At 47.9% G+C, this 22,648-nt stretch overlaps 1 protein-coding gene across 3 annotated transcripts in view; it reads right to left on the bottom strand.

Moving 5' to 3' along the window:
- IRF2 (interferon regulatory factor 2) overlaps positions 1-22,648 on the bottom strand; it is an 84,232-nt gene that overhangs the window by 11,571 nt on the left and 50,013 nt on the right. For all 3 annotated transcript variants that reach the window (XM_045988283.1, XM_045988300.1, XM_045988292.1), the window contains exons 3-6: positions 21,116-21,215; positions 19,761-19,937; positions 19,412-19,458; positions 9,632-9,749 (exon numbers count right to left, since the gene is read on the bottom strand). In XM_045988283.1, coding sequence (XP_045844239.1) covers positions 9,632-9,749; positions 19,412-19,458; positions 19,761-19,937; positions 21,116-21,215 — 442 coding nt within the window. The remainder of the gene's footprint in view (positions 1-9,631; positions 9,750-19,411; positions 19,459-19,760; positions 19,938-21,115; positions 21,216-22,648) is intronic.

Raw genomic sequence — 22,648 nt, 5'->3', positions numbered from 1 at the left:
TTGGCATGGCTACACTGTTTCACGTTCCCGGCAATGTATGGATGACCTGAGTCACGCACATTCTCACCAGCTTTTGGTGTGGTCACTATTTTCCTATTTCGGCCACTCTGAAACCTCTCAGAGTTTTCACTGTAGTGGTATCTCACTGTCGTGTTAATCTGAAAGCCCCTAAGGCCCTCCCCTACTTTTAAACAGAACTGACCTTATAGTTCCGTTGGCAACTGACTGAATGAAATGTCCTTGAAAACTGGCACCGATAAACAAATGGAAACAACAAAGCAATCACAATGTTTCCCCAAGGGCCTCAAAATACTTTGCCACCATAATCACCATTTTACTCAGACCTGTGTAAGTTATTTTAACATTTCCACTCCTGAGAATGACAGGCAAGCCGTCCTAATCCTTTTATCAATGAAGAAGCTCAGGTACAGAGAGGCAGATTAACCTCCCCAAAGTCACACAGCTCAGGTCCTGAGCAGGGCTCCCCATCCCTCCCATTTTCTTGACCATCGGGTTAGGCTAAGAGGCCACCACCACGTCCCTATCTTCTTGAGAAGTCTGCCATCGTGGACAAGTTCTTGTCTTAACCACTCAGTATTTTAATTGCTCCAGTATTTTTTGTTTATAAATGAGTTCCTGTTTTAATTGCTTTTTGGAGAGAGATGAAATGACTAGCACGAGGTAGAGAGAACATGACCTGATTCTATTCAGAGAAGCCTTGAGAGAGGAGTGAGAATTCTCGGGTTCTGGAATGAAGAGAGGGAAGGCACCCAAGAGGCTGGGGAAGGAGATGTGGGGATGTGCTAACCGTCCACAGAGCCGCAGCACTTCCTCAGAGAGGAAGGGAAATGGAGTGTTGTTCAGGTTCTTCTGGAGGGGATACAACTAAAGAAAAGGCAGGCAGGCTATAAGCGGCAGGCAGTCTCCCAAATTCTTATTTTATGCCTTGGACTATCCTACTTGAACCCAAAGAGCATCAGTTATGCTGTTCGCCAGACCCAGACTGAGCGCAGACACTGACCTCTCTCAAGTCTCTTCTTCCTCTTCTCCCAGGGAAGATAAAATGGCAGGAAAACTAGGTTTCCCAAGTCCTAAAAGCAGCTGGCAGATAGAAAGCAAACGGGGTGTGCATGCATGTGTCTGAGGAGGGCCTGGCGACAAGCGACACCCTGCCCACTGAGGCAACTGAGGTCTTCTATAAACTCGATTTAAATCAAAGCCGCTCTCACTTGCAACCCTCTAAAATTCACTTCTCTTTTGCCTTGTCATTCCAAGTAGACCGCAAGCGAGCCGGGAGCACACATAACGGCAGCAACTCAAGTGTCTTCCTGTCCTCACAGGCCCTCGCTCTGACCAGGAAGTCTCTCCCTCGCTGCTTCTCCCCACAGTGCCCAACTCAGCCAGTCATTCAACTCACGGGAGATTTACTGAGCAGCTACTTTGTGGGGGACATTGTTGTCAAGTATGAGGAGGGGCACAGCACCATCAACCCAGTCAAGGGCCTGGTTTGTGAGAACTCTGGGCTCTGGGCCAGCACAGAATGCTCTAGAAGTTAAGTTTAGGACAGTTGTGAAAAGAAGCAGAAGGGAAGGGGGCCAGGGAGAGGCCACATGAAAAGAGTTGAGAAAGTGGAGTATTTTTTTCCAGTCTGAGGACTCTGAGGCTTCACTGAGGCAGGAGCACATGGGCTGAAGTGTGGGGGGTGGGGGGGGGTGAGCAACAGGCAGTATTCAGAACGCCTCCGCTTTCTGGAGCCTTCTCCTGACCACCCCAGAACAGAAGGACTTCACCTTCCAGAGCGCCTCTCCCTCACTGTCCCCAGTGCTCAGCTGAAACTATAGCGTGACACGACCTTGTCCCACTTCTTGACTTTCTGCCTCATGGCAAGTTAATTCTGTATCTCTCCCTGTAACTTTTTTTTTTTTTTTTTTTTTTTTTTTAAAGATTTATTTATTTGACAGAGAGAGATCACAAGTAGGCAGAGAGGCAGGCAGAGAGAGAGAGGAGGAAGCAGGCTCCCAGCCAAGCAGAGAGCCCGATGCGGGGCTCGATCCCAGGACCCTGGGATCATGACCTGAGCTGAAGGCAGAGGCTTTAACCCGCTGAGCCACCCAGGCGCCCCACTCTCCCTGTAACTTTTTATTTGTGTGCCTCATTTCCCAACCAAGCCTCGGCTCCTGAGAGAGTTGAAAAGCGGGATTAGAACCTTCTGTACCAAGTTCCAGCACAGGTTCACGGTCTCCGCCTCAAGAGGCCCATGAAGCTCTGCTAAACAGACCGACCCGAGCCCAAGTCCTGCAGGAGGTCACGGCCATATGCAGACACCACATGCGACACCGAAAGCTTCCTAGTGAATTTCAAGACTTCTGGCAAGGGGGCTTTTCAGAACCTAGAGAAAGTGATGGAAACAGAGGGGGCCATAGCAGCCAGAAACTAGGGGGAAAGGGGAGGAAATGTTTCGGGGGGGGGGGGGGGGGAGTAACCAAATGTCCTGGGTCTTGAACATAGTGGTGGTCACACAACTGAGTGCTTCTGTCAAAATTCACAGAACAGTACACTGCAAGGGGTTCATTTCAGTCTATTTCGTGTAACATCTGAACATCATGGGGGGCCCAGCTCACAAGCGGCAAACCCAAAGCAGAAGCAAGGACTTGCCAACGTCTGAGATGCTCTCTGGATGCTCTCTAGGCACTAGCCCTAATCACCTGACCGATCTCTCTCTCTCATGAGTTTCCTGATCCACCAGCCTTTGCCCCGAGTGACAACACAGACAGCAACACTGACTCCGGACAGTCAAAAAGACACATGCATCGCAAGCCGTCAGCAATCTGCTACAGCGAATCAAACCAGAACGGACACCACGTGGGGCGGGGCGCCTGGGTGGCTCAGTCATTAAGCATCTGCCTTCGGCTCAGGTCATGATTCCAGGGTCCTGGGATGGAGCCGGCTCCCTGCTCAGCGGGGAGCCCGCTTCTCCCTCTGCCTACTGCTTCCCCTGTTTGTGCCCTCTCTATCTCCCTCCACTTTCAAATAAATAAATAAATATATTTTTTTAAAAAGTGGCACCGTGCGGGGCACCCGAGTACCCTGACTGATAATTAAGGGTAACAAAACCGAACACTTCCTGAGCACTTACCTTTGCCTTTCCCACTCTCCCCTGACCTCCCACCTGGAAGGTTCCACGACCCCACAGGGAGGGTACAATGATCACCCCCATTCTAGATATGAGGAAAGGCATCATGGAGAGTTAAATTTTAATTCAAGGTCAGAGGGCCCGTAAGTGGCAGAACCAGGAATCAAATTCCATTCTCCCCGACTGATGCTCAGCTCCAATGCTCTGCCGGGCGGTCTCCCCCAACCGAAAGGGCTCAGCAAGTTCCCACCCGGCTGCTCCCACCTTCTAAGCCCATCTGAGGCTGAGGACTCTCACCTTCATGAGACTCAGGACTCATAACCAGTAGGGAAATTGCTTTTTCAGCAGCCGAGGAAATTCTCTAATGGTTGGAGGGGCTAGGAACCCACTAGAGGTTCTCCAGTACATCGGGTCAGCCCATCAGGAAAAGAGTCACCCACAGGAATGCAGTTTTATCTGGACCTAGCTGCTAAGAATTGCAACAATATTATTCATGGCTGCTTACTGATACACCAGTTTGGTTCCTTAAAAGGTCATTCTAACTTTATGAACAATTGCTAACTTAGTGTGGGCCTCCACCTGAGAGAGCCGTTCCCCCCCCATACCTCACAGAAAGCTCTCAGAGCAGAGACTGTTAGAAATGAAGACACGGGGCTCTGGAAGGGAGGAGTGGGGTGGTCCTACCACTTTATAGCTAAAGAAAGCTGAAACCCAGAGAGGCCAGCCAGACTGCCAAGGTCACCCAGGTCCTTGTAGGGTTCAGCATAAAGCTTATCAGCAGGTATACAAAATCAGGCTATCCACGGTACTGTGGAGAGAAATTTCTTCTTGATCCTATCTGAAAGTTCGAGAATTGAAAGCAGCTATGCTCACCACTATACCACCAACGCTGAAAGTTCGAGAATTGAAACTGTTACTGTTAGTGCCGATGCAGCACAGACGAGGCTACACTCCCTACTCAAATATATTTCAATATAATTTTGATAATATCATAATCATAACATTATTTTGCCACCTTCTAACTACACAGTGATTTTTCCACTATGCTCATTTTGTGCTCCCAACAACCCTGGGAAGTAGGTAAGATCAGTATTATTATTACTTCCGTTTTATATTTCAGGAAATCGAGTCTCAGAGAGTTGAGAGACTTTGCCCAAGGTCATGTGGTAAGTAAAAAAACTGTGGGAGTAGGTCTAGAAACTATGTCTTTTAATTCCTAATCTTTGTGCTTTTTATTTTATTTTTTATAATAAAACGTAGCCATGATTTGGGTTAGATGCCCAGGAGCCATGGTGGGAAAGACGGTCACTATGGGGTTAATGGAGAACGGACCTCTGTCCTTGCATGGGCCAAATGTCCCAGCTGCAGCCTGTGCCCACCTCAACAGGCTGCTGTAGGTCAAGGCAAAGCCAGAGTTGACTGGGGCAGTACACACTCTTCATTCCCATGAGAAAACAGCACTGCGTGCTACCGTAAAAGGAAGCAAATAATCTGTCCCAGGAAAATCTCAGTTGACTTAATCAACACATCTCAAGGGCCGATGGGGTGGGAGCGGAGATGTGGATGAGACTTCCTGGGGTAGCGGCTTACACTTCCCAGCAGAAGTACCAAACGTCCATGTCCGTCTGGGTCATGTGGACGAGCCCTCACAGCCACTCTGCAAGGATGACACGAACAGCCCACCTCGCTTTCTCAAGGGACAGGCACATGGAAGTCAAAATGTTCAGAATAATTCAAGTTCAAAAACAAATCTAAAAGGGGTCGGCAGAGACCAGGTAGCAGGACTCTGGGGACACAAGAGAGACTCGGGTCTTCACCTTGCAGGCAATGGTGACATGGTGAGACTGGCATTTAAAAAAAATCCCCTGGGGGTGCTCAGCGGGCTAAGCATCTGCCTTCCACCCAGGTCATGATCTCAGAGTCCTGGGATTGAGCTCTGAGTTGGGCTCCCTGCTCAGCAGGGAGTCTGCCTCGCCCTCTCCCTCTGTCCCTCCCCCTGCTCATGCTCTCTCTCTCACAAATAACTAAATAAGATCTTTAAACAACTTTTTTTTTAATTTAAAAATTACAAGTTAAAGAAAAAAAATCTGTCCACATGGAGAATGAATGGGGAGGGGGCAGAACGGAAGCAGAACCCCGGCAACAGTGAAGGTGACTGGGGGTGATGTCAAAAAGAGAAAGAAGGGGCTGGATTTGGGAAGTATGAGGGGAGACAGGAGGAGCCGATGGTTAATTATAAATGAGGGGGGTGGCAAGGGAGAGGGGAGGGTGAGAAATATATAGCCTCATAAAACAAGATGGCAGGTTTCTTGGGCAAATAAAAACTTCTCAAGGTTGAAGGGCAACAGCCAAACCACTGCCAAGGCTCGTGCTGGGGCATGGCAACCGAGAGCATCCCGTGCAGTCCCGCATCTGTGACCAGGCTTCCCCAGGTCCAGTCCCCTGAAGGAAAATAAGGTTCACTATCGGTTCTGGGTCTGGGTCTATTGTGATGTTTGGGTTTCACATCTCACATGGAGTTTCACACTGCTCAGAGTTTTCTAGGAGTTCTGGTAAAATTGGATGCTTTGTCCCTGAGGGGCAGAGAGCTCAGCCCTCCCCGAAGAAGGCACGCGGCACGGCACACCGCCCACCGAGAAGGAGCACGGGAGACCTTCACTCCCTCCCCCTGCTGAGGGGGGCGCCTTCCATCTAAAAATCTACCTCAAGCTATTTTGTATCTTGTAGATGGAGTTTCTAACATGGTACACACCAGGAAAAATAGCAAAAAAGAAGAGTGGACATAGGGGCTGGAAAAAGATGAAGACACAATTCAATAGCCTAGCAGCACTTCTGGTCACCCTCAAATCATTGTGAATTCTGGTACCCGAGGCTGCCAACCTCGAGTCACAACCACGAGGACCCCATAGGGACCCGAAGATGGTCTCTACGTTGTGAATCTGTTCTCTTGCAACTGCAAGTCCTCTCTGGTTATACCTGAGTTTCTAAGCTTGTCCAAAAGAGCTACTCAAACTTTACTTTTCAAATCAGTCCAACTTGGGAGCCATTACCAAAAATGTACATCCCATAAGGTGCACTGTGGGCAGACAAAATCCAAATCGTGTTATTTCCTAATGGCTGTACGTCTAGTCACCGAGGATTGCTTGATTGACTTGGGAGTACTGAACAGCCTCCCTGAGTCCCAGCAATCTCTGCTTTATTGAAGGGCGGGGTCACCTTTTACCAAGAAACACAATGGGCTTATAAAGCATTGCCCAGCGAGCCTAACAAAGCATCCGCACCTGCAAACTTTTTACCCTGGCTTGGAGATGATTTCCAATCCAGCTCAGCAACAGCTCTGCTAACCCGGGCAAGACGCCAGCAGGGTCTCGTCAGAACCATTCAACATGTTGCTGGCGTCTTCCGCTTCCTAAAAACAGAAGTCACCGCACACAAAAAAGAATTCAATGCTAAAGAAAAGTAAAAATAAAAACGAGGTTTTTCTGCTTTGTTTTGCTTTGTTCTGTTTTGTTTTGTTTTGTTTCTGCCAACCTTCAAAGGAAAGCAGGCTTAGGCCTTTGGGCCTGCTCACCCGGGCCATTTCATCATCCAGGAGAGACGGAACGTTAGAAGACAAGACTTAAGTGCTGAGACACCGCACTCCTTTTTGGGGTCCCTGCCCAACTGGCTAAATCGGAAAGTGTGCTCGGCTGTCGAGGACAAGACCAGGGCCCAGCCCACCAACAGCCATAAGCGTGCACCCGTGTGTGTGTGTGTGTGTGTGTGTGTGTTTCTGCTGTGTAATTCGTGGCAAAAATAAAAGTCAACCACAGCAGCCGTCAAGCAAGAGTTCCCGTGTCACAGCGACTGTTTCGTTCACTGGCTGGTTTCACTCACAGCAACCTCCAACCGGCCTGGAATGAAAATGTACTAGGCGGCTGGACTCTGCTAGCTTAACTTAACTAATTTTCAATCGATTTTCCTCGCTAGGAACCGAGAGACCATGTGAAAACCTGCTACCATACAAAACACTCATTTCAGTTCCCAATTTAAAATCTTATCCACATATACGCTTATAAAAGCAGAATGAAAAACACCTAGAAGCTTCCTTCTTGGGGCCTGAAGACAAAACTGGAATGAACTCCGGGCTCAGAGACGCATGAACTGACAGCAAGGAACGGTGTCATTTTTTAAAATCAGGCATTTTTAAAAGGTCAAGAGAGACAATCTCTCAAATTCCACTGTGGCCTTGGGAGTCAGAATCCCTGTGTTCTCATCTCGGTCCACAAATCACAAAGGCTGGGGATGGCTAATTAATGGTCATGGCAGGAGTGGACACAAAAGCTCTAGGAAGGGTTTAAAAATCCGAGGTGGTGCTACCATTCACAATGATCACAAATTACCCCCTTCTTTAAAATACTTGCATGGATCCACTTGCTGTATTATTATGCACCTTTGTAAGGACCACCAGCTAATTAGAGATATTCAAACTCCTTTAACTGCCCTCATTATTATTTTATTATTAGGCCAAGGAAGAGACTCAATTAATCCAGCAGGTGATTTTCTAACCAAACTGGGCATCCGGCTTCCGGCTTTGCCCCGGAAGTAAGGACTCATTAAATCAGCACCAACCCCCATAGCAGCAATCATACCAAAGGGCAAAGAACAATCAACCTGACAGAGAATTTACACGCCAAAGACTCAACCAGATGGTTTGTGTTTTGTTTTGTTTTGTTTTTGAAGGTAAAGAAAGCTCTGCACTACTGTGACTTTTGTCCTCCGTTTTATCCCAGGCTGAATTCACCTCATAATTGAAGGAGAGCTCCAAACCAACCAGCTCACTCGACAGAGCTGAATCTTAAGAAAAAGTGCCTGGAGTCTTGGCAAATATTTTCTTTCTTTCTTTTTTTTAAAGGGCTCATTGGGCCAGGCTTTCCAGAGGCTGCCGGCTGAGGACGGGAAGAGTGTTGAGAACCCAGGAGGGGTTGAAGCAGCTCTAGGCAATGACGGGAGTGCTGGTCACTCCCCAGGGGAGGTGAGAAGCCGACTGGCAGGCACGGGCTCCCATCCTTCCCTCACCCTGCGCTCCGCCACAGCCCTCAGCGTTCAAGGGAGTCCCTGCACACACCACCAGACTTCCCAAACTCCAAAACCCAGGGGAAGAGGGGGGAGGAGGGACTAACATTTGTAGCATCTGAGGGTCCGGAAGTGAAGGTACCTGGACGGGAGGTTTGCGCTCCTAGTTCTGTGTGATCTCGCTGGTTTTACCAGCATCAGAAGCCCTGACAGTCTACAAAACGGAGAAGAGTTTAATGAACCACAAGGTGCCCAAGGGCAAAGCCTTTGCTTCTGGATTCTGGGGCTGGCGCTGGAAGATGAGATCACTGCAAGGCCTCCACTATCCACTAAGCACCGTGGCCCAGTGGGATCTGGCTGAGATAAAATTCACTCTGGTCCCCCTCTTGCCTGAAACCCTCCAAGAGGTGGGGTTTACTGTGTGTCTGTGTGTGTGTGTGTATGTGTGTGTGTGCGCGCGTGCGCAAAACAGTTGTGTATTTGACTGTCTCTCATACTTTAATTAAAAAAAATTTTGTTTCTAAACATACCCTCCAGCAGTTCGGCAATGAAACCCAATGTCCTTCTCATGGCCGGAAAAGTCCCCAGGACCCCACCTTTCACCCCTCTCTGACAGACCTTCGTGCCCCTCTCCCCAGGCTCACCAGCACTCTGCCACTCTGGACTTCCTTAGCCCTCCAAGCAGGTTCCTACATGGGGATCCACGCCAGGCCATCCTGGGGCTCCCCCTCACCCACCCACTTCAGGGGAAATGCCACTCCTTCCAGAAGCTTCCAGAAGCCTCCCATCTGACTCTGGCCCCAGATATTCTCCCTTGTTCTCTTCTTTGCAGCATTTCCCACACATGCTAGTGCGGTAGTCATCTGTGGCCGTAGGTGTTTACTGTCTCCTTCCACGGAACTAGGGATGGGGCTTGTCCTGTTCCCCAACCTATTTCTACACTGTCTGGTGGTCTGTGGAAGGTGCTCAAGAATCTTGGTGGAATCAAAATGTGCCATTTGGCCACAGGTGTCTGTGCCTCAGTTCCTTCATTTGTCAGAAGAGCTCCCCCTTTGTGGCAGGTTGTGCCACGGACCACGTTCTGAGAGGACCCTCTCCTTGTTCCCGAGTTCAAAGAGTTAACACTTTTGTCCATGGGACTCCTTACTGAAAGATGGAGAACCGCTAATCATGAGGGCGGAAGAAACCCATTTCATCTACTGGAGTCTCCTGGGAAGTCACTCTTGGCCTATTTTCTTGAGGCTGACCCATCAAAAGTTCCTTTATCTGGTCCTCAAAGGCCTTTATTCTTCAGCCCTGAAATCCGGGGGCTGGAACTTCACATTTTGAGATGGTTCCAAGACCTCCTCCCACTGACTATGTTATTTCAAATCACGTTTTACAAATTTTAGACCCCCGGGGGCTGCTGGTGTAGATAAAAAATGAGATGTCAAAACAGTTTACCTATGATGTTCACCGTACTATCCACTTCATTTTTTATAGCTGAAGTCAGGACGGCATACTCAGGAGAAAGATCACTTACTCCATTACTAAGCCCCAAAGATGACTCAACTGGTTCTTGCTAGGAAGAAGAAAAGAAAAAAGAATTGAGAATACTTCCTTCCCCCTCCTTTTTCTTAGCTTAAATTCTACCCTCTGTCTACTTTTTTTTTTTTTTTTTACTACTGCTACGGTCACATTCATCCCCTGAATGCATTCCCTGGTAATTTCAATCAGCCTGGAGCTAAAGCAGCACATTTCTGCATGGAATGTACTGTAGGTATTTCCCTGCTTTCATTTTCCTTCGAGGAAATGGTACGAGCACATCCGGTCGGCTTTTCTGAAAGGCTTACACCTGTAGACAACAGTCTGGGGGTTCAGTGGGGCTGTGCAACTATCTATGGAAAGAACCACGTGCCCAGCTTCCAGGTAGAGGGAGAGAGTGCTCAAAAGGATCAACTCCTGGCTTTCTAAGGAAGAAAAGCTTCCAGAAGCTTCCTTTACAACAACTTCGGAGGAAAAGGTCTGCCTCCCCCATTGCCAAGAGCAGGAAGCGGGGGAGACTTTGTGAATAACTTCTCAGATACGGTTTGCCCTGGACGCTGGCCACCTGAGCACTTGTCACTGAGGGGGTGGTCGGTAATGAGCCAGGCTGCTCAGAAGGCCACCTCCCCCTGTGGAGTCTAGTTGGGCAACTCCACAGCCATGGCGTCCCACAAATGCCTTTCGAGTGTCTGAATGTTCCAGACAGCCCGAGAGGTTATTCGTTCATACTAATGAAATGATGCAACAAGTTCCTCATCCTTAGTGTAGCTCTTACTTCCGGTCAAGTGCCTTGGAACCCTCCCACCTCTGAGAGGGTTGGGGGACTTTGGGGGAGCCAGTCCTGAGGTACACATGGACTTTCAGGACGTTGACGAGAAGAGTTTTTCCTCATGGGAAGATTGCATCTTCATCTATGACAGCAATCGAGTCAGACAAAAAAAAAGCCACACAGGACAGCTCCTTTGGGAAACCAAGATGGAGAACGGGGGCAGAGAGAACACAAGACGGGAGCAGAAGGTCATTAGAGGCAGACACGCCTGTGATTTGAAAAACCCAGAGAGGTGGGCATCTCTCAGGCATGCACAGTGTTCTTACCATTTATGGGTTACCCGGAATCAGGGATGAGCCCACAAAATCTTAGGGAAGCCACACAGGGTAGGAGGGGGAAAGCACCTCTTCCTTCATGATCCCCACCTGGCAAACTCCCATCATGAGAAAGAACTTCAACTTGGAAGACATCACTTCAGTATACAGCTCAGTCCTAAGAACTCTCCCACACGCACGCTGACAAGAGGCACCAAAGGGCAGGGGAGGGGCCCAGGACCCAGGCCAGACCCCCACTCCCCCAAGTGGAGTCTTTGTCATTTGCATTTGCCCATTTTGCAAGGCTTTTCTGGGGAAAAGTCGCTTGCCTGGGACTTGAGTCTCCATCCTTTCTCCTCCTCCCCTACGCCCCGTTAGAGCCTGTGGTGGGTCTGGCCGCCCCTCTAGCCTCGGCCTCAAGCTCCAGGCTCCCGCGGGGCTGGAATGACAAGCCTGTTGTCTGTCAGGCTTTGCTGTCACGCAGGGGTCAGAGCCTGACTCCTCACCTCGCGCTGGATGCGGGACCAGACTGAACCCTCTTGGAGCCTCTCCCGGGGCTGTGCAGACAGCGGGAACCTGAGGACAGAGCGGACTCCCCCCCAGGGACCACGTGAAGATTGAGATAAACAAGCACCTGGCACTTACTATCAAGTTAACACTTTCCACTATCCAAGCCTAAATAAATGAGGCTGATGAAACTGCTCTCAAGTACAGGGACCTGTCTTCCAGGCCTGTCACCCAACCCCACACACTGACATCCAGCAGGGAGGAAGGACTGCGCTGTCCCTCTTGACAACGCGACTGTCCCATGTTACCGTAATTCTCCGCCTTCTCATGGCACCTGCCTCTCTCACTGCCCCCTCCAGAGGCTCCTATTCCAGGCCTCCCGCCAGCCCCCAGTCATGCCCCAGATTTCATTCTGCCACTTCCTTTTCCTCGATGGTCCCAAAGGAACCATGTCAGAACATCTAAAGGAATTGTCGAAAGACCCCCCCCCAATCTGTACGGGTTCCTTCTGTTGTCAAGTTTTTTTTTTTTTTTTTAACTCATTCTGCTTCTAGGTTTCTGATAAAAGTCGTGCGGCAGTCAGACTTGCATATATTTAAAAACCTAAATTATCTTGCTCTCAGCGGAAGGCCTCTGTTTCACATGATCTACTGTTTAATTAGTGGCAAGTGATACTTCTATCACTTTCCACTTGAGAAAACTATGACTCAGAGACTAAATTAATTTTCCAAGATCACACTACTTCTGGCCTAAGGAGACACAAGAATTGAGCTTGGTCTTCGGTCATGCGACATGAGCCCATTCCAGAAGCTTTCTGCCTTAATGAACCCCACGTGCATCCCAACAGAAATTCAGACAGAACCATTTTCCACGTCGCTGTCCCTGCCTCACCCTGACCTTGTGTCCTGCGCTGCTTCTCTGATGGAACCGTACGCTCTACCACTGGAGACCACGTTGGACTATTTTGGACGAGGTTTTATTCCTCCCATCCTGCTTCAAAAAATGCCCTGTTGCTTCCGAAGTCTCCAGTGCAAACCATCTCGCGGGTTCTAGCACTCCGGAAGGAGAGTAGTGAACCGTCCCATGAGGGGCAGCAACCAGCATCTCTCCGAAAGTTCTCTGCTCAGGGTCCAAAACAAGGATCTCCACTGGACTCAGGCCTCAACGAGACACTTTTTTTTTTTTTAAGCAAGGAACTCAAAATTATGAAAAGGAGTGCACAGTTCTCTGTGGAACAAGCACACAGAGGTCTCTGTTCCGCATCTCCCGGTCCTATACGGTGCCCGCTCCCGCTCTGTCCCCTGCCTTGCTGTACCATGGCCTGGCCTGACCGACACTCAGCCAGACGCCTTTCTGTTCCCTTCCTGGCTTTAGACATAGGCTCTCCTGTGAATCAACTAGTTTTGGTTTCTAATCCGCCCCAGAGAAAGCCAATCCGAGACCATGTTTAAGTTCAGACCCCTCCGTGGTGTGTTAACTCTGTCAAATCTGTATGCCCAAGAACCTTCCTCCTCCATGTAGAATCTAAACTTTGGCCTGCAGTTTAAGGGGTCTGAGGCAAAAGCAAACAAACCGGCATGAGAGAGTCCAAAGGCAGGAGCCAGTCTCTTTCGACCTCTAACGTCTCAAAAGCTGAGCTTGCTGGAGGGTTTTGGGTGGGGGGGGGGGGCAAGTCAGAGGACAGCAAGGCCGCTCAGCCTCCGCTCCAAGTCCACTCCATCTCATCCCTGTGCCACAGCCCCTTGTCTAGATGTCCCTTGCCTAGAGGCAAGATTCAGTGGCCGTCTGAGGTTTTTCATCTACAACCCAGTCCCCTGAGATGCCCTAATTCATCTGCGCAAAGCCAGTCTCTCTGCAGCCCAATTGAAGGACATCTCTAGATCTCTCTACTAACTACAATTTCAGGCTGCCTGCTGGGCTTCATAGAAATAGCCTGGGGGGAGGGGCGCCTGGGTGGCTCAGTCAGTTGAGCATCTGACTCTTGATCTCAGCTCAGGTCTTGATCTCAGGGTCGTGAGTTCAAGCTCAGCATGGAGCCTACTTAAAAACGTAAAAAGTGGCCTGGAGGGGTAGGGTGAGGGGTTTGTACACTCCACACCATGGGACCACTAGTAAAATAGGTTGACGCCTCCTGCCCAGTCCTACGACATCTTCTTTCCTTCCTTCCCTGGAACTAGACTGTCTTCATCTTCTTCCTACTCTCATCACAACCTCCCTTTGACTTCTCTCCTTGGCTCCCTTTCCTCTCTATCTTGTCCTTGGGGCTCATTCTTCTCATTCAGCTTCTCTTCTTCTTTTTCTACTGTCAAGGCCCCCAATGTCATTCCTGAGTACCTGACCACACAGCTGCCGTCCCACACCTACCGGAACTCTGGGCCCGTTAGATCCCACTGTCATCTCACACTCAACACGTTCCAAGTTGAACTCACGTCCTCCTCCACAAAACATGCTCCAGTCCCAACTTTCCCTTCTATAAGGCTTGAAACTTTGATCCGCTGTTGTCTACACCCTCTGTATCCTCTCCAACATCTCCCCCTCTCCATTCTGAGGGCCCCCAACTTCATCTACACCTGCACTGCGCCTTCCTCCCCCCCCATTCCTTCCCACCACCATGAGAAAGACCTCCCCCCCTTAAATATAACTCCACTGTGCACTGCTCTTACCCAAGGAACTCAACCAAGCCTCGTTTCACATCATCCCCCGAGGTTACTCAGCCACAGAGCCTTCGGACTGAGCTCTGAGCGGTACCCCCAAGAGCCACCAAGAGCAGAAGGAGGCAGCGGCCCCAAGCAGGCAGGCAGGCAGGCAGGCGGGCCCTCTCTCCGGCTCCATCCGGGGCAGCTCGGAGTCTGCCTGTGTTCCAGGCGGGCTGCCAGTCTGTGTTTTCACCTGATGAAGACCTCTTCCAACCAATGATGGGAACACTCCAGTACCAGCCCTGAGAGGTGGTCTCTGGACAGTGACCGGGAGCTTGTTGCTTTTAATCCAGCTCAAGGTCACCGTTAGAGCCAACAGCTTGATTAGAATGTTCTGCTAAAAACCAGGACCTGCTTTTCTGTAACTTCTACCCAGAGGTCTAGGTTCAGAACTAATACAGACCGGGCCTGCTCTCTCCCGGGTGACTTGAGACACCCTCCTGGAATATAGTTCCCATCACAGCACCAATGCTTTGATCTGGAAGCATGCAACAAAGCATGCATGTTTCATCGCCAAACAATCCTAGGAGGCAGAACTATTCATTTCTAACCCTCCCCACCCACCGTCTTTTGTTTGCCACTGTTGCCTCACACCGACTCCTGCTCTAATTAAGCCAGTTTCCTGACTCATCCCGGGGAGACCAAACAGCAACTCTGACTTCCCGGCCTTCACGTTATGCTCCTGGTGCTGGGCACTGACCGCTGTGTTACTCCATTCACGCCCCAAAGCCTGGCTCAGGTCCCACCGCTTCCGAAAGGCCGAGAGGCACCAGGTGTGGAGAAAGAGTGTGGGATTTGGAGCTGGACTGACCTGGATTCAAATCCCAGCAGTGCTACCTTGGAGAAAATTATTCAACCTCCCTGTACCTCCAACTCCTCATATGCAAACAGGAGATGACCTGCCCATCCCAGGAAGAGCGAGATGACATATTAATTAGAGCTCAGAACTTGGTAGGGGCTCAAAAATGTCAGCTTCCCCTCCTCTGTTTATCCCCTTCTCTCCTTACTGATCTTGGCCCTGTGACCTTTTTTTTTGAAACACGCACAGTATGGGACTGTCCGCACTCCTGGGTCTTAAGTCTTACTTCCTTAGATGGCCAGTTACCTCCACACGGGCAAGGCCCGGCTCAAGTAAAACACAGCGCACGGAGTTCAGAGCATATATATTCACAACAGAGAACACTGAGCAATATCGAGGCAGAGTTTCTGCACCTACTACATGGCCGGTAGGCCTCAGTTTCCCAGTCTCGGGGGAAGCGATCTGCTGAGGGAACTTACAGCATGGAAGTTAAACTGCCTGAGTGACCTCAGAAAAATTCTGACACTTAGCCCACAGGTTCTAAACCTCATTTGCTAGTTAAAACTTCAAGTCGAACTGAATGAAGATTGGGAGGAGTTTGTCGCAATAGCAAATTTTCCCACCTGGTTCCTACACAGAAGACCAACGTTCTTGGTGGAAGAAGCCTATCTAGTCTCCCCTGTCACACAATGGCATGGGACCTATTAACTCAGAGCTTGGGCATTGTGACAACAAAAAGTCATGTATTAATAGCTCAGTAAGGATAAAGTCCTTCAACTGTACAATTCCGGACAAGCTGGAGAGATCCCCTGGGAAAACGTTCTACTGAAACATTCTATGAACGCCTGTCGGGAGCCAGAGAGCTTGGGAAGGCTACTGGCCTTATCTACGTTCAGAGGCCATATTGTGGGACAGATACAAGCAGATTTAAAGTCAGAAGTGAGGCTGTGCTTCTTTCTGATGAACCGCCTGCCTTCTGCTGAAGGGACAATGTCCCTCTGAGGGACAAATCTCAGGTATTAACCACATTGCTGTCACCGGAGGATTCCACGGTATACGCTTCACTGGGGACTCTCACTTGCTTCCCTGGGCCACCCTGGCCAAGCCTCACCCGGGGATGTCCCTTCCAACCCCTGCTCAACTTGCAGCCACATGGAAGACACCGCCACATCCCGTGCTTATGAGAACAGCCCGTGTCATCAACTCGAAGATGAACATCTCCCCGGATGTCCCCAGCCCTGAAACAGAATGTGCCCTGTCATCAAGTGTGGGCCATGGTCTCATCGCAAGCAGTTTTTCTTGCTCAAACCTAAACTGATGGTGTCCTCTCACTGCGGTATCTGATGTTCGATGGAGCATGGAAGGCATGTTTGAGTAAGGTTTGCTGACGGCGAATGTCGGTTACTCCCTTCTCACTGTCTGTTAACTGAGATGAGGAAATTAAATCTGTGCTGTGATGTAACACCCCACTCCGGCCTCACGCGTTCTATTTATGCATCTACGTAGTGATCGAATATGTACTGATTATCTGTTCTGTACCAGGCACTGAGCTAGATGCTATGAAAATAGTAGTAAATACGACACAGTCATACTCAAGATTGCAGCAAAGTCTTCCAAGTCACCTACCTGTGGGGAAGTCATACTTTTCTGACTAAACAATACTCATTAACGTGTAGGGCCCCGCAAAAAATCCCAGCTCTGGGAAACTTGATACAAATAATAACTAGTGGGGTTTTTTTTTCAATTGCAAGGAAAAATTAATTTTTAAAAAGATTTTATTTATTTATTTGACAGAGAGAGAGCACAAGTAGGCAGAGCTGCAGGCAGAGGGAGAGGGAGAAGCAGGCTTCCCGCTAAGCAGGGAACCTGATGTGGGGCTCGATCCCAGGACCCTGGCATCATGACTGGAGCCAAAGGCAGATGCTTAACGCACTGAGCCACCCAGGTGCCCAGAAAAATAAATTTTTTTAAAAAGTGATGTTAGGGCCCCTGGGTGGCTTAGTCGTTGGGCATCTGCCTTTGGCTCAGGTCATGATTCCAGAGTCCTGGGATCAAGGCCAGTGTTGGGCTCCCTGCTGAGTGGGAAGCCTGCTTCTCTCTCTCCTACTGCCCGTTTGTGTTCCCTCTCTCTGTGTGTCATTGTCAAATAATTAAATAAAAAATCTTTTAAAAAAATTAATAAATAAATAAAAAGTGATGTTAAAGGAGACCTACAGATTAAGAGAAAACTTAAGAGGGGCACCTGGAGGGGCTCAGTCAGTTAAGCATCTGCCTTCAGCTCAGGTTGTGATCCCAGGGTCCTGGAACTGAGTTCCACATCGGGCTTTCTGCTCAGTGGGGAGTCTGCTTCTCCCCCGCCTCTGCCTCCCTTTCTCTCTCTGTCTCTTGTGAATAAATAAAATCTTTTATTTTTTTTTTCAAAGATTTTATTTATTTATTTGACAGAGAGAGATCACAAGTTGGCAGAGAGGCAGGCAGAGAGAGAGGAGGAAGCAGGCTCCCCGCAGAGCAGAGAGCCCGATGCGGGGCTCGATCCCAGGACCCCGAGATCATGACCTGAGCCAAAGGCAGCGGCTTAATCCACTGAGCCACCCAGGCGCCCTGAATAAATAAAATCTTTAAAAAAAAAAATTAAAATAAAATAAAATAAAACGTAAGAGACATACTCCCAAATCACAATGTGTGAACCTTAGATGGATTTTAATTCCAATAAACAGACTGTATAAAAATGACATCATTTATGAGACAACTGGAAATCTGAACACTATTTTTTATGATATTTGATGAGACTGAGGAATTACTGTTAATTCTTCAGCTGCAATAATGATACTGTGTTATTTTTAAAGAGTATCCATATTTTGAAGGTAATTGAACCAGTTATTAGGGGAAAATCATATGATATGGGATCTGCTTCAAAATAGTGCGCTGAACCATACGAAATGGTTTCTTTTGAGTCAAAAATGGCCAAATATCGGTCACTCTCATGGGCTGGAAGGACGTGGATGGCGGCACCCACTCCTGAAACAAAAAAGCCCCGAGCTATTAATGTGGAAATTGGGGTGAAGGTCACAGAGCAAATTCTCCTCAGTTGTCTCCTTCTTGTGTGTATAAAATTTTTCCACAATAAAAAAGTTAAAACAAAATTAGGCCTCAGTACTGTGCTGTATTTAAAATAAGTCGCAAACTAAAAATATTTAGGATGAAACTGGACATGTCACTTCTGAAATACTCTGCTGAAAGTATTTGTTTTCCATTCTGAAATGAGCACTTCCGAAACTTTAACAGTCTACCTCAGCTGCCCCTCAAATTCTATCCACCTTCACAAGTCTCCCTTTATCTCAGAAGTAAATACTGTTGTGTTTTGTCTACTGGGACTAAGTGGCTTGTTTTTAAACACCGTGCTGTCTGGACAGTTGGGGTTGTTCCTCTGACAGCAATTCTGGCTTAGGAATTAAAGTAGTTGGCATTGGGCGCCGGGGTGGCTCAGTGGGTTAAGCCTCTGCCTTCAGCTCAGGTCATGAACTCAGGGTTCTGGGATCGAATCCCGCATCAGGCTCTCTGCTCAGCAGGGAGCCTGCTTCCCCCTCTCTCTCTGTCTGCCTCTCTTCCTACTTGTGATCTCTCTCTGTGTGTCAAATAAACAAATAAAATCTTTTTTAAAAAATTTAAAAAAAAAAAAGAATAGTTGGCATCACCTTAAAGTTCCGTTCTCAAGGACCGTGCCACTTTGGCCACGTGTGCCACCGCCCTTGGACCCATGTCACTCAACTCTCTTGAACCTCAGTTTCTCTATCTGCAAACCGAGTGCCGTGAGCCCTAAGACAATCTGACGATCTTCTCTCTGTCGGTCTGTAGGCCTGGGAGTGTCTGCTCTCCTGTCCACCACTGAAACTCATCCTCAATTTGGCACGGGTATTTGGCTATTCTCTGACTGTTTGACAAGGCCATGCCACGTAGGCACAAAGACCCTCACACTGCAGGGGGTTCCAGACCACACACCTACTGAAAGGCTCACCCGTGCGTGTGCACACAAGCACACACACACACACACACACACCCCTATGAAAAGGCTTGGGGAGTCGTGAGAGTTAGTTCTGAGGTGGGGCAGAGACTAGTGAGAACCACACGGACAGGGTATTCGAAGAGAACTCTGTGCCCCCAACCTTAGGGCCTGTCATGGAATATAAGCAGAACACGGAGATGATACATTTTAACATAAGTATATAATACTTAATAGAGACTTTAAGGTCTATTTATGAGCCTGAAAACATAACGATATCATCAGATCGTAGCTGGTTGCTAGAGCTCAGCTAGAACTAAGGGACCAGCTGGCAACAGTCGTGGGGACCAGATGGCGGCTGGAGTCCAGCTCAGTGTGAATTTGCGACTTCATTCATCAACTGCTCAGTGACACTGGGTTAAGCAGGGGAACAGGTACCAGAGTCTGTGCTAGGGGATAAGCCAAAGAGGAGACATGAAAAGCACACATAACACAAGAGCCAAAGAAGAAAGATGAAATACTTCACAGTGATCACGTTGCTTGTTTTTATGAGACAGAACAGGAATCATTAATATGGTCAAACTTTGGCTTTCTCTCTGAACAACAAAGATTACCTTGATGTGCTTAACTCTGTCTTCTTTTTCTGTCTTTGGTTTCTTTCCTGTGGCAACAAAAAACAGTCTGGGGTTAATGCACGAGGAACATACAGAGAACGGTTTCCCCTCAATTCTTTCTGGAACTTTCGATGAACCTGTACGTGCTTTCACCCACACATGGCCAAGTTTCTCTGACCGCCTTCAGCAACCTGACGGTCACTTCCCCTAGCCAGATAGGGGAGGACTATCACCCACAGTGTGAACAACTGTTCTCTCCTCGGAGTGACCACAGATGTGGAAATAAAGAAACCACAGAGATACTACAATATATATGACGTGACCATCGTTTTGGTCAGTAAATATCTACCTTTCTTCGAAGGTCGCTCAGATAAGGGCAACATCCGGTATACTCTGAATGCGTTGTTTCCCTTCTTTATACTTTTATCCTTGACTTCTTCAATGTCAGGCAAGGAGTTCATGGCACATCGAAAATTCGCCTTCCACGTTTTGGGATCAGGTTTATCTACTCCGGGCTGATGCTTTCCTAACAAGAGAGTCAAAAGAATGAAGGTTAAGAAAAAGAGCAGGGAAAAATAGAGCGTAGAAGTTTCTGGAAACATATAGGCTTGCTGGCCAGATAGCGCAGACATCCCTTTTTAATTCCAGGCTACTACAGTGACCAGCCATGCTGCTTTGTCTGGGACCAAGACCGAATTCCTGGGATGTGAAAATTTTTGTTTTAAAACCTAGACAGTTCTGGGCAAACTGGGACAAACTGGTCACCCCAGCTCTACCTAACAGCTTGAGAAAAGAATAATGGTAGAATGGAGAGTCAAGGTAAGTATCAGAGAAAGCTGGCAGGCTGGGGAGGTCTTTAAGCCCAGGTAACTAGAGTGTCCTTTTTCATCGAACTCTCAAATACTAGTAAAAAGTCTAATTCCTGTAAATAGCATTCCCTCCTTAAATTCTGTTATAAATAAATATATTCTTGACTACCTTTTGGAGAGAGAAATTCAAACCAAGTTTACCACTCCAGAACAAATAAGTTTATGGGGAACATGCTCAGAACCCCACATTCACAGGAAATTTAAGGACTAAGTGTCATTTCTGAGCAAAGCATCCCTTCCGAGTGAGGGAGTTCGGTCCCCCAGGCTGTGCCTGGGGACACGCCACAGGTTTTTCAGAGCTGTCTTCACGAGGCCATAAGCCTTATGTGTATAGTAAAAAAGAAAATATTTTCAATGGTTAACACTGTATTGTATAATCGAAATTTGCTAAGAGAGTAGAACATCAACGTTCTCACCAAAACCAAAAACAATGAAAGGTAAATATAAGAGGTGATAGGTGTGTTAATTAATTTGATGGGGGGAATCTTGTCATAGCGTAGACGTCAAATCATCACGTGGTATACTTTAACTATCTTATAATTTTATTTGTCCATTATATCGAAAAAAAAAAAAAAAAAGACACTGGGACGCCTGGGTGGCTCAGTCAGTTAAGCGTCTGCCTGCAGCTCAGGTCATGATCCTGGGGTCCTGGGATCGAGTCCTGCGCCAGGGTCCCTGCTCATCGTGGAGTCTGCTTCTCCTTCTCCTGCCCCTCCCACCACCCATTTGTTCTCACGCTGTAATAAATAAAATCTTAAAAAAAAAAAAAAAAGAAGGCATGAAATCAACAATAAACAACTGTCTGCTTCTGTGCCCCATGTGGGGGCTTTAATACCTGTGTGAATTGCCCAGTTTCTAAAAAGGGGCGCATCTTTTTCGACATCCCACCCATGTCTAGCCGCGTGCATCCAAGGGATCTGGAAAATCTTCTTTTCCTAAAAAAAAAAAAAAAAGAAAAAAAAAGTAAAAAATGAAAAAAAAAAACAAAACCCACAGCCATGGGGTTCAGGCCACCTTTGCAGAAGGTTCTTACATCCTAGCCAGTAAGATGCTCTCCTCCGTGACACTGGGTTTGTGGGGTGCCTACAATAAAATCCACTAGGAACCAAACCCGCCTCCCCCACTGGGCTCCAGATCTCGACAGCCCATTCAGGACAGATTCAGAGTCCTGTGGAGTCTGGCACAATAGGAATGCATTCCAAGTTCAGAGGAGTTGATTTTGGGCTATGCCAATGTGTTCTGTTATCTGTGCCATTTTTCCTTAAAGGACCACAGGGAGCTGGCCACTGACTGAAACCTCTAATGCTTATTGTTATCGTTGGTTTCCATCATTTGCTAGAGAGGAACTCCAGTTGCCTTAGGTAAATTAAAACTTGGGCAACTTTCCAAAATTACACCCATTTGTGCTCCTAAAGGGAAATCGGGGTTATCCGAGGTCACTGCCACAGAGATCAGATACCTCAATCTACTGTGCAGCCAACAGAAAAACACTGGGTTTACTGCCCTGCATGAAACAGCAAGAAATGCAAATAAAGATGTATTAAATGCGTGGAGATACTACTTTTTTAGAGAAAAGTCTCTTGGTACAATTTCTACAATAGACCATTTTCCATCTCTTTTACTGCTCAAGAGGTAACTCAAAATAGCTTACATCAGCCCTGGCCTTTAAACACGGGATTAGGAACCAGTGCTTTGGAAACAAAGTCACACTCATGAGCAACTTCTTCAACTAGCTCTCTCTCACCAGTCTCGGCAGTTAGTGATTTCCCACGGCACTTTACATGTGACTGCCCATGTGTTCACGTGGTCTTGGTTTCATTTTTTGCAAGAACCTACAGAGCTCCATGGACGCCATTATCTCTGCCCTACAGGTGAGGAAACTGAGGAACAGAATTAGATTCTACGACCAAGGAAATGATGGTAGCAGGCATCCGAATTCAAAACCAGGCCACGTGATCCCGTCCGTACTCAATCACTATATCACACTACACATTGTCTCCCAGTGGTCAGATTGAGGTTTCCCGTCTTATGACACATCCGTTGTCTTGACTTCTGTGGAAACCAAGCCCAGGAAAACTGTCCATTTTTAAGCCCTAAAGGTAGTTCAGGTAGTTTCTAGGTATGGGGATCTGGGGGAGGAAAGAAAATGTCAGTAGGGATTTTCCAACCACTCTGGTCTCTCACACAACGAAAGATAGAAACGATCCCAACTGACCCCAAAGGGACTTGATGCCTCTATAGAAGCCTGAACTAAAAATATTTCAGAATATTTGAGAGTTCCCCAAGAACCGTTAAAAAGGGAACATTCTACTGTATTTAAAACTCAGTTAATAAAGAACTGAAAGCAAGAGACTTCTCATAAACCCCT

The sequence above is a fragment of the Meles meles genome, chromosome 2 (assembly GCF_922984935.1).
Source record: "Meles meles chromosome 2, mMelMel3.1 paternal haplotype, whole genome shotgun sequence".
Taxonomy (NCBI): domain Eukaryota; kingdom Metazoa; phylum Chordata; class Mammalia; order Carnivora; family Mustelidae; genus Meles; species Meles meles.
This window is presented reverse-complemented; position numbering and strand designations above follow the sequence as displayed.